The sequence below is a fragment of the Mchenga conophoros genome, linkage group LG5 (genome assembly GCF_057382185.1).
Source record: "Mchenga conophoros isolate Kocher_MC1m ecotype Shallow Benthic linkage group LG5, M_conophoros_male_GT1.1, whole genome shotgun sequence".
Lineage (NCBI taxonomy): Eukaryota > Metazoa > Chordata > Actinopteri > Cichliformes > Cichlidae > Mchenga > Mchenga conophoros.
Window position 1 is genome coordinate 780,397 of NC_140530.1, and position 10,709 is coordinate 791,105.

At 42.3% G+C, this 10,709-nt stretch overlaps 1 protein-coding gene across 2 annotated transcripts; it reads right to left on the minus strand.

The window, feature by feature from the left end:
* Positions 1 to 234: 234 nt before the first annotated feature.
* On the minus strand, positions 235 to 7,951 carry LOC146573524 (syncytin-A-like). Of its 2 annotated transcripts, none has more exons than XM_085272756.1 (2): positions 7,402 to 7,951; positions 235 to 2,728 (listed from the first exon to the last, which is right to left on the minus strand). In XM_085272756.1, exon 2 carries the CDS (start codon positions 2,171 to 2,173, stop codon positions 1,211 to 1,213), a length of 963 nt encoding a protein of 320 aa, XP_085128882.1. In that variant the 5' UTR covers positions 2,174 to 2,728; positions 7,402 to 7,951; the 3' UTR covers positions 235 to 1,210. The 2 variants fall into 2 exon arrangements, with proteins under 2 accessions (XP_085128882.1, XP_085128881.1); XM_085272755.1 differs by having other exon boundaries at positions 235 to 4,498.
* Between the last annotated feature and the right edge of the window lie 2,758 nt (positions 7,952 to 10,709).

The window sequence follows — 10,709 nt, forward strand, 5'->3', positions numbered from 1 at the left end:
CTTTAGCAGCATGTTCCCAGCAGTAACACAGGGATTCAAACTGGTGACCCTGGAGTAGGAATCACCCAGAAAAGTCACCTTATGCCAGAAGTTTTAGTGAGACGGGAACAACATTACAGCTCTGATGTCATTGACCTGTGCAGTGAGGACATATTGAACTGTGAGGACACAGCTTATAGGTTTGTTGGGGGAAAACTCTGTAAAAGACCCAGGAGAAATAAAGACACAATGAGACAAAGTTACTTTCTTTATCAAACGTGTACACGGGTGAGCTGCTAAGGACAACTCACACCATGCACAGTGGCTTGGTAATTTTTATAGGAAAGACAGTGAGAACAGGATAAGAAAATACAAAACAAATAAAATAAACAACTCCATATGTGGCGCTAGTCTCGTCAGCAGAGAGCTGGGAGAAGGCTGTGAGAGATAAAACAATCTAAAACAATATGTCCCAAAACAGTATGTCTTTGCTGAGAAAGTCTAAAAAGATAATTCTAAACTAATCTAACCATACACAAAAGGGCATGCTTGCACATTTAAAAGAAGGTAAAGAAACATAGAAACATTTTTCCTGTAACATTCCCTCCTGTTTTAACTTATTTTAAATGTATACAACAATTGTCTGTGAAGGTTATTTATTAAGTATCTTAAGCAATTTTTAAATTTTCAAAATGTCAGCATAGCAGAAATGGAAGTCATTTGGTCTAAAGAATAAAACAAAAGAAAATAATACAAAGAAAAACATAGTAAATGAAAATCATAGTAAATGAAATAACAAGTGGAATAAACAAGAAAAAATAATAAAACTAAAACTACAAAAATAAAGGATGAAAACCTTATATTTTAAAACGAAAACTACAAAAAATAAAAGGATGAAAAGTAAAATGAAAACTTTATATTTAAAAATGATGAAAACCTAATATGTAAAATGAAAACTTCAAAAAATACAAGGATGAAAACCTTATATTATAAAATGAAAACTTCAAAAAATACAAGCATGAAACCTTATACTTAAAACGATGCAAACCTTAAATTGAAAACTTTATATGTAAAATAATGAAAACTTCATATTTAAAATGGAAACTTTATGTTTAAAACTGAAGACTTCAAAAAAAATAAAAGCATGAAAACTTGCATAACCTACTAATGTTTTAATCAGTGCATGATCACTTGACAAGTCATTTTTAATCACCACGTCATTTATTAGCAGCTAGTACAAGTTCTCCTCTAACAGAATTGCAACGGGATGTTGTTCTTCTTCAGGCACAGCAACATAAGCAGTCATTGTAGTTGTTATCATCTTTGAAATCATTACTCTTAGGCATGGCAACACACACAACACTAATATGAGCAGTGCTATCATGATGAGACCTAGAAGAAAAAATGGCTTTGCTACAGCAGCCAGCCATGAACCGCTGAACAGCCAGTCCAGCCAGCTTTGTGCTGTAGCTGCTCCAGGTGTGTGTTCAGTGACATATTTTTGCAGAGCGGTCAAATTCTGCAAAGCTTCATAAATGTCCCCTCCAGTTTCGTATCCATCAGGGATAAAAGTGCAACATGTTTCCCCGATCAGCTTGCAAACTCCTCCTTGTGATGCTGTTAGCAGGTCTAGTGTCAGTCTGTTCTGCAGCACCATCGTTCTGATGGCCTGCTGTTCTCCTGCTAAGGCGGTTCCCAGGGTCTTAGTCAAGTTGATGTGTCGTAGCAGAGCATATCGGTTGATTTCCACATGATCCCGCACCTCGGCAACTCCAATGCCGGGGATCAAGCTCTGTAAGAATTTCACTCCTCCTCCCCAGATGCGAAACTCTCCCGGCACTCCAGTGTCCACTGTAATGCCGAAAGAATTGGGGGAGGTGATGTCCACTTCACGTCTCTGCCGGCTGCTTGGGTGATGTGCAACACTTTGCATGAAGAAAACGTGATCTGATAATTCCACCAGGGCGCACAGACCTCCCCAACCTTCAGGGAGTGACAGATAAGCCTTGTTGCCACATAGGAAGTACCAGTCAGCCAAAACTCTGGTTCCTATGCTGCTGGGTGCCGTCCGTGCACATCCTGTCTGGTAATGAGTCTTTGTTTGTAGTATCATTCGGTAGCTGTAGTTGGAGCGACAGTTGAGGCTCATCAGTGTCGCGTTACTGGCACAGGTTTCGTTGAGTGAACAGTCCATACACTTCCTCTCGTTCCTCGGTGGGCAGAAAGTGTATATGTTTTTGCATAGCAGTCAGTTTTATTATTCAAGTAAGCTGTAGTGTTCATAAACTGCCACCAGAAATTAGTGGCATAGCCATGGGGAAACTTGGTGTACTTTCCTTTGTCATACAGTGTCTGCCTTTTCTCCATGTAGCGTGACTTGTTGTCCCTCACGGAAGCAAAGGTGAGGAGCCCGGCCATGGTCAGGGCCGCTGCAGTTGATAAGAGCCACCACCTCATGACGACGGAACACACCCTCCTGTCGCGAGTAGACCCCCCGGCCAGGAAAGCTGACCCCTCCACCGGGCGAGATCACAACAAGTAGGCAAGCCTGCCGTCAGCTGTGTTTAGATGGCTTCACTGACTCGCCTGCAGTGACTCTGATGGACCCAGGATGGTGGTTCCGCAATTTTGCAAGCGGTCGGTGTAGTGAGGAGGACTTGGTATGGCCCCTCCCACCTGGGTGTGCTCCAGTTTTTCCTTTGGAGCACCTTGATCAGAACCCAGTCACCGGGCTTTAGTCTGCAAGACACTGGAGAAACATCATCAGGTTGTTGATTATGTACAATGATCTCTTTGTTTTCTAACAGCTTAGACATCCATTCTGCTAATGTGTTTTCTCTGATTGCTTTGTCTATTGGTTGACTGGTAATAGGCAGTGGAAACGGCCTGCCATGAATGATTTCAAATGGAGTTAGTTTATGGGAGCCTTGTGTTAAGCGCATCCACATTTTCACTAAACCCAAACATTCAGGCCACGGCCTTCCTGTTTCTGCCATGCATTTCCTGAGCCTTTGTTTTATAGTGCCGTTAGTTCTCTCTACAAGGCCTGCACTCTGAGGGTGATAAGCACAGTGGTGTTTTATGCTGAAACCGAGTGCTTCAGAGACCTTAGTGATGACATCATTTACAAAATGAGTGCCGTTGTCTGACCGTATCAAAGCTGGGATGCCATATGTGGGTATGAAGTGATTGCACAGGCACTTTGCTACTGAAATTGCATCTGCCTTTTTCACTGGATAGATTTCCGGCCACTTTGAGAACACGTCTATAACCACTAGGGCGTATTTTGACCCTTGACATTCGCTTAGTTCAATAAAGTCCATATGGATTGTGTGGTCTCAGGTTTCCCTGAGCATTATATTTTTGACACGTCATGCACGTTCTGACAAATTGTTTTGCTGAGGTTTCAAAATTTACAGTGTAGAATTTACAGTGTAGAAATGAGAGTATTGTGTAGATTTTACAGTGTAGAAATGAGAGTTGACAATACTGGTCAGTCCCCCCGTTGACAAATGCGTACAGCCATGAGTCACTAATGCCGCCATTTTGTGGAGAGATTTTGGCAACACTGGCTTGCCATAACACATCATTAAATCGTTTGTCAGAACTGCACCGTGTTTTAGCCATTTTGCCTGCTCTGCTGTGCTTGCTGCTTTTTGTTCATTTTTCAACACATCCAGTGGAATCTGATGTGTGTTTACTGCCATCAATGTGATGTTTGCCTGTTGTGCCGCCTATTTTGCTGCTCTGTCAGCAAAATTGTTGCCTGTAGTAATGAAAGAGTCAGTAGGCGTTGTAAGAGGTTGGCATGCTGGTTTGCCAGTTGGTGTAATCATTCCTCTGTTATGCCAAATTTTTTGCAAAATGATGCACAGCAGAGAAAACATACTGGCTGTCTGTATGTATGTTTATTAGTTTGTCTTTGTGTATTTAGCTTTCGCGTATCACAGCTATCAGCTCAGCGCTCTGTGCAGGACATGAAGAAGAAAGTGGTTTTGCTTCTATTATTTTACTATCTGTGGTTACTGCGTAACCTACACAATTTCGGCCTGTGCTGTAAGGTCAAATGCTGTTCTCCTAGCTTCCACACTTGCTGATCATAAGGTGGATCTGGGCCTGGAGTTTGTTTAAATCTCAGAATGTTGTGATACTCGGTCGGTTTCTGGCACTCAGGTGTAATACCAGAAAAGAATGGCATGACTGCTATCTTAAGTTTTGTCAGAGCGTCTCTACCTAGCAAATTTACTGGACACGACGGGTCATATATGCATTTAATAAAGCACCTGCGGCCACTTGCTGTGTGTACTAGTTCTAAAAGGGCAGTTAATTGTTGTACAGTTGTGTGGCCTGAAGCTGACTTTACAACTAATTTGTCCTCTACTCCTACAATCTCGTGGGAAGTGACCTTCCTCTCCACGGTTCTAGCAGGCGTTGTCTCTATGTTATCTGCTGTTTCTGCATGGCTGTCTGCAGCCTTGGTGTTTGTGACTTTGCTCGCCTCTCTGTTCCTGATAGCCACCTGCGAATTAGTGTTTTAGTCTGTTGTCAACACGTCAGCCTTATTTCTAAGTTACAGAATGCTTCTTCTCCTTTTTTGGTTTGGGAGAATAGATGCAACTCTACATTTTCACTTAAGGCATTTTTAGATAATTTCTAGTTCTTCAAACAATTCATGGATCTCACACATTTCAAACTTTCAAGTTAGGGTTGTTTCCCATTTATACAAATATATATATATTTAACTTTGCATTGCTCACAGCTCATAGCTCACAGCTCTAAACCTAGGCATTTTTCAATCATATGCCTAATCACTATGTGTCACTGTGATTCTCAAGTATTGTCACAAGTTCGTTTAAATTCGTTTCCAAAACCAACAAAATAATCAAACAAAAACAAAAAACATAAACGTGTCAGGACACAAAAGAAAAAGAAAAATGCTGCCACCCGAACAAGGCAGAAGTCTCCATATGTTGGCTTTTAATAGCATGCAGCTTGTAACATGGTAGACTAATGTGCCTGTGTTAATTCAGCTCCATATTATTGTGTGAAGTTGCACTGGGTTGGGAGTGGTTTTGTGGTTGTCACATTTTTGGTGAGCCAATGGCTGGAATGGGGTTGGACTAATTAGAGGCAGGTGTACTTGATTGCACTGATACACTGGTCTACATATAGCCCACACTACAAACACTGCTGTGTTGTTTTGTCTCTCTGTGCAGTCCAGGGCCTATTATATGCCACAGCCTAAAGGCAGCAGAGTTCCAGAGGCTTGAGTGACCACTGACTATATGCTTGCAGGGTGGTGGGTCTCCAAGGACAACTTCTAACCCTGTTAAAGGCAACATGTGGGGTGCAACTTGGCCGTGTGGCATAGCTGGCTCTGGCCTTGGGACTGTGTGTTTTTATACAATTCATAAGTGGGACACTGGACTGTTTTATCTTTTATCTCTTGATATATTTTTCGTCAACAAATTATCTTTTAGAATTTTATTGACTGACATCTTTTTGCCCACGACTGAGACGGTTGGTCAGACCTAGAGTCTTTCTTTGGGTGTGTTACAGCAGCTTCTGCTCTAAAAGAAACAAATAAATAAAAAGAAAAGAAAATGTGGAACATGCTCATCAGCTTAGCAGTGTCTACATATTTAATTCAGCTTCTCAATCCTGTAGTTTTAGCTGTTGTCTACAGGGTTTTGCTTATTGGTTGTTATTATAGGTGTGCTCTATATCTCAGCAATGTGTCATTCTAGGATGATAGGTTACAAGCTGGTCAAGTGCCTCTATGCACTTCATTAGTTTAGTTATTCTCTGTATTGTCTTCATCTCACATGTCATTACACTGAGTTTCAGCAAACCTTAAGCTTGATGCAGACTACTGCTTAACAATTATCCACCTCACATCATAACCGATTAAGGTGCCTCTTCATATTAATATTATGTCATTGTTAATATTATACCCTTTGTCTTATATAACAGCAATAGCATATTATAATATTTTATCAGTGTGTACCACTATACTACTACTGAGCCAATTTGATAGTTAGGATCATCTTATTCAGCAAACAGATAATTTTGAATTCATCCAATCTGCGGTCACATTTGTTCTCTCTGTTGCATGGCGGACCAGGCAGTTCTATTATAATATATTATTTATATTTTATTTTGTATCCATCAAGGGCTTCAGATGACCTGCAGTATCATCCTTTTCCCAGGGTGGAGACAGTTACCTTTTCACACACTGTCCTTGGCTGAACAATGACACAGCCTTAATATACTTTATTTATGTTATTAAAATATTTTCGTGTGAATTATTTGCTTTATATTCATTTTATACATGCTGGGCATGGTCATCATGCCAACTGTGTTTCAATGTTAATATCACTTTACAGGTTGTTATCCTTGCTATTATTAATTTCAAATACTCTAAAGATAATTTCTACTGTAATTTTCCCTTTGTTCATCTTTATTTCGTACTTTTTATATTTATATCTACTCAGTGGGGTCTGTTTTCAACCCTTTTAAACTACTACAAAACTACTGTGATCTCTAGTTTTCACTTAATAAAGGATTATTATGTTCTTCCTGATATGGGTGTTGCTGCAGATGCGGCTGCAGGAGTGAGTGATGGTTTACTAAAAGGATTGTGGGAACTGCACAGTGTCTCGTCTTCTGGTTTTACTAAACTGGCAGTTGAGTTCTGTTCTTCTGACTGTTTATATTTTGTTTTCTTAAATCTCTCAGTTTACAGACACTGTTTTTGTCCGGCGTCTGGACTTTTCTTTTCTCACCACTGCTCGTCAGCAGGAGTGAGTTTTAATTTCACTTGCTTGATTACCCATCTTATTTATGTATTTACTTATTTTTGTTTAAGTAATATATACACAATACAGCTGCTATCACCTTCGCTGGTATTAGAGACGAGAGTGGTTGCTCACACGCCCTTCTACTTTCGGACTATTTCCAAAAGCGGTGTGAACTTTACGAGACGGAACTCGACCGTTCTCTCAACTCACCAGCACGTCAGTGAATAGCAGTAAAAGAAAAACACAGTAGGAGCGGCTCAGTCTCTTATCGGACCGTGAAAATTCAGCTTGCTCCGTTAGTTACAACAATACACACGCATACATTCACATTCACACTTATTCGCGCGATCGGAACCCTTATAATAAAGGGGAGCTGCCAGTCTTTCTGTAGACGAGCTACTTATTCCCTTGACCCAGCTGGGGGAGCTACCCAGAGCTCCAAACCTAACCCACAAGAGTGGGGAGCTTCCAGTCGACGAGCTCCAAGCTACCAGCCGACGAGCTACTTTAAACCCACAGAAGTGGGGAGCTTCCAGTCGCGACGAGCTACTTTCGCTATTTTAAATTCCCTGAATTTAAAATACGATTTTACGCAAGATTGTGTCAGTGTGTCTGTATCTACCTGGTCAGTGTCGCCGGGTCTGGTCCACCTCGATCGGGCCCCACCACCGTGGGTCGCTTTCTAAGAACGTTGGCCAAGACTCGAATTTAACGCCCTTGGTCTTTGACCACACACCTAGTGTGTGGGCTGTCGACAGACGAACAACGTGGACTGGTCACGGAGATGGGACACGATGGAGGCGCTCCGGCTCCGAAGGACCAAGAAATGTTGGGGGAAAACTCTGTAAAAGACCCAGGAGAAATAAAGACACAATGAGACAAAGTTACTTTCTTTATCAAACGTGTACACGGGTGAGCTGCTAAGGACAACTCACACCATGCACAGTGGCTTGGTAATTTTTATAGGAAAGACAGTGAGAACAGGATAAGAAAATACAAAACAAATAAAATAAACAACTCCATATGTGGCGCTAGTCTCGTCAGCAGAGAGCTGGGAGAAGGCTGTGAGAGATAAAACAATCTAAAACAATATGTCCCAAAACAGTATGTCTTTGCTGAGAAAGTCTAAAAAGATAATTCTAAACTAATCTAACCATACACAAAAGGGCATGCTTGCACACAGAAGGTAAAGAAACATAGAAACATTTTTCCTGTAACAAGGTTCAACAAGGTTCAACACTGACCCTGGGTCAGCATGTGCAGGCTGCCATGGTGTTGGTGTCACCACTACAGACAGCTCAGGTTCAACTAGCTCTTCTTTGATTTGCTTCTATAGCACAAAGGTTGACACCAGTCTGGTCCAGTTAGCATCTGAATCCATAAACATGTGAGCTCGTCCCACCAGAGGATGTCAGCATCATGGGGATAATGTCTACAGCAGGAAAACACAGGGACAGTTGGGTTTGCTGCACATCTGGAACACACAGTTAGCTCAGATATGTTCATGTCACTAACACCAATACAATGACTGAGTGCTCTATAGCAGCTAATGCTAACAACAGTAACACTGCTGTTTGTCATGGTTTTCAGACCAAATGATAACAAACGTTGGGAAAAGTGAAATATTGGAACATGAAATCATAAATTATTACATTTAAACAACAATAATACAGCTAAATTTCCCCTGTTGGCTCATAAGCTGCTCACCTGGATGCTACATCAGTGCAGTCCTCTCTGAACATTAGATAATCAACACACACACACTTATTGTTGAGAGGCTGACTTCACTAAACTCACAGAAACTCTTAATAAGATCCTCAAATGATGACTTTGGAGTTTTGTGTTACTGTCAGTGTATAAAAGCTAGAAAAGGAAGAAAAGCAGGAGAAATGATCAAAGTGCTGCTGTGTGTAGGAAGAACTACAACATGTTAGTGAGAAACACAAACAGGGTGTGAAACACACTCCAGAGGAAACGCTGTGTGCAGGCTGTCTGTGACTTCCTGTGTCTCTGCCACAGACTGGGACAGACACCAGTGAAACCAGTCACTGTGGTCATGTGCTTGTAGCCAGCAGCCTGTGATGTGAGGCTGCTTGAGTCAGTCGTCTGCTTCCACCATGTAAACCTTGGTGTCTCCTACATATACAGATGTTTCCTGCAGACTGTGCTGCTCCAGCTGTCACACAGATGTTGAATCAGCAACATCTGCTGTCACGTCCTCCCTGGTCCCACAGATAACAGGCTGCATACAAGAGACTCACCTCTGCTACCTGCTGCTCCACTCCCCATCGCTGTTTTGGCCACGCCTCCCGTTGGTCAGCAGGTAAAGGTGAAGCCTGGGACATGGAAGCCTTTACAGCAGAGCTTCATGGGCCTGTCCAGCAGCAGACTGAGGAGAGAAAGGTGACAGAGTTCGCTGTTACAAACAGTTTCTCAGCTTTGATCTAAAAGAGCTTCTTTCCTGTTAAAGCAGCTGAGAGTGAGCACATGTTCTCCCCCTGAGGTTCTCATGACAGAGGAAGAACTCACAGCTGAGGAGGACCAGGATCTCCATCCACTCACAGTCCCTGCAAACAAAACCACCATTTGAACTTTAACATTTGTTGTCAGTTCTTGTGTCACTCAGCACATCTCAGCTGTTCCTCTGAGTTTCTGTTGCTTCTGAAAGTCTTCCTGTGATTGGCTGTTCACAGACACATGACTACATGAATCAGCTCCACATGTTCTCAGCAGCAACATCTGGGCAGCTGTGACAGGTTAAAGACAACATGTTTCTAAGTGCAATTAGAACAAGAAGCCAGTAAAGACACGTCTGTGATGCAAAGCAACAGAAGAGCAACGTGAGCCACAGTAAGTGATGGAGGATGAACTGGTCCTGTCTCTGTTGGTGGGCTCGTATACTGGCAGGAAGGAAGCTTCTCTGGGATTTCTCCCTCAGCACCAGTGAAGCCTCTGTTTCTGTCACTATTGTCTCTTTGAACTGTGATTATTTTGTGCTTTCACAGCATTTTCCTGTTTCATGGTGTTTTAGAAGCAGCAGTGTGTGTGAGCTCTCAGGGCCACCGTCCATCCTGTATACTTGTTGTTTGTAGTGTCACCAGTGCAGTGATGACCACAGGGTGGCGCTGTGCTGCATCACAGCAGCGTATCTGTAACCGGAAGGTCGCCGGTTCGATCCCCGGGCTCTCTGTCCTGGTCGTTGTGTCCTTGGGCAAGACACTTTACCCTACTGGTGTTGGCCAGAGGGGCCGATGGCGCGATATGGCAGCCTCGCTTCTGTCAGTCTGCCCCAGGGCAGCTGTGGCTACAACCGTAGCTGCCTTCACCAGTGTGTGAATGCGAGAGTGAATGAATAGTGGCATTGTAAAGCGCTTTGGGTGCCTTGAGAAGTGCTGTATAAATCCAGTCTATTATTATTATTATTAAGTGTCTGCTGTGTGTTCATCTCAGAGTCCTCACAGGTGACACATTAGCTCCAGAACACCAAGCCAGGTGTTTGAAGCCTGACAGGGATTCTTCCCATCCAGAGGGAGGATTTAGCTGCACAACAGTGAATATTAGTGTGTAGTTTAGAAACACAGACTGTGCCTGCACTGCATCTAGTGAAGAAAACTATCACTGCGAGAGAACGAGGCTCCTTTAAAGCAGGTGATATTAAGGTTGAAAAATAAACAATAAGCTGATGTAATCAACGTTTCACAAAATGGTCAGCAGCTAAAATCTGGAGCCGTTCTTTGGTGGTAATTAACAGTTTGTTCTTGTTAGCTAATTATGTAATTAAAGGTAGCAGCAGAAGCCTTGTGTTGAAAGCCCATTCACTCACACATTCACACAGTATGTGTTAGGGATGGGTATTGATAAGATTTTAACGATTCCGATTCCATTTTCGATTCTGTTTAACGATTCGATTCTTTATCAATTCTCTTATCG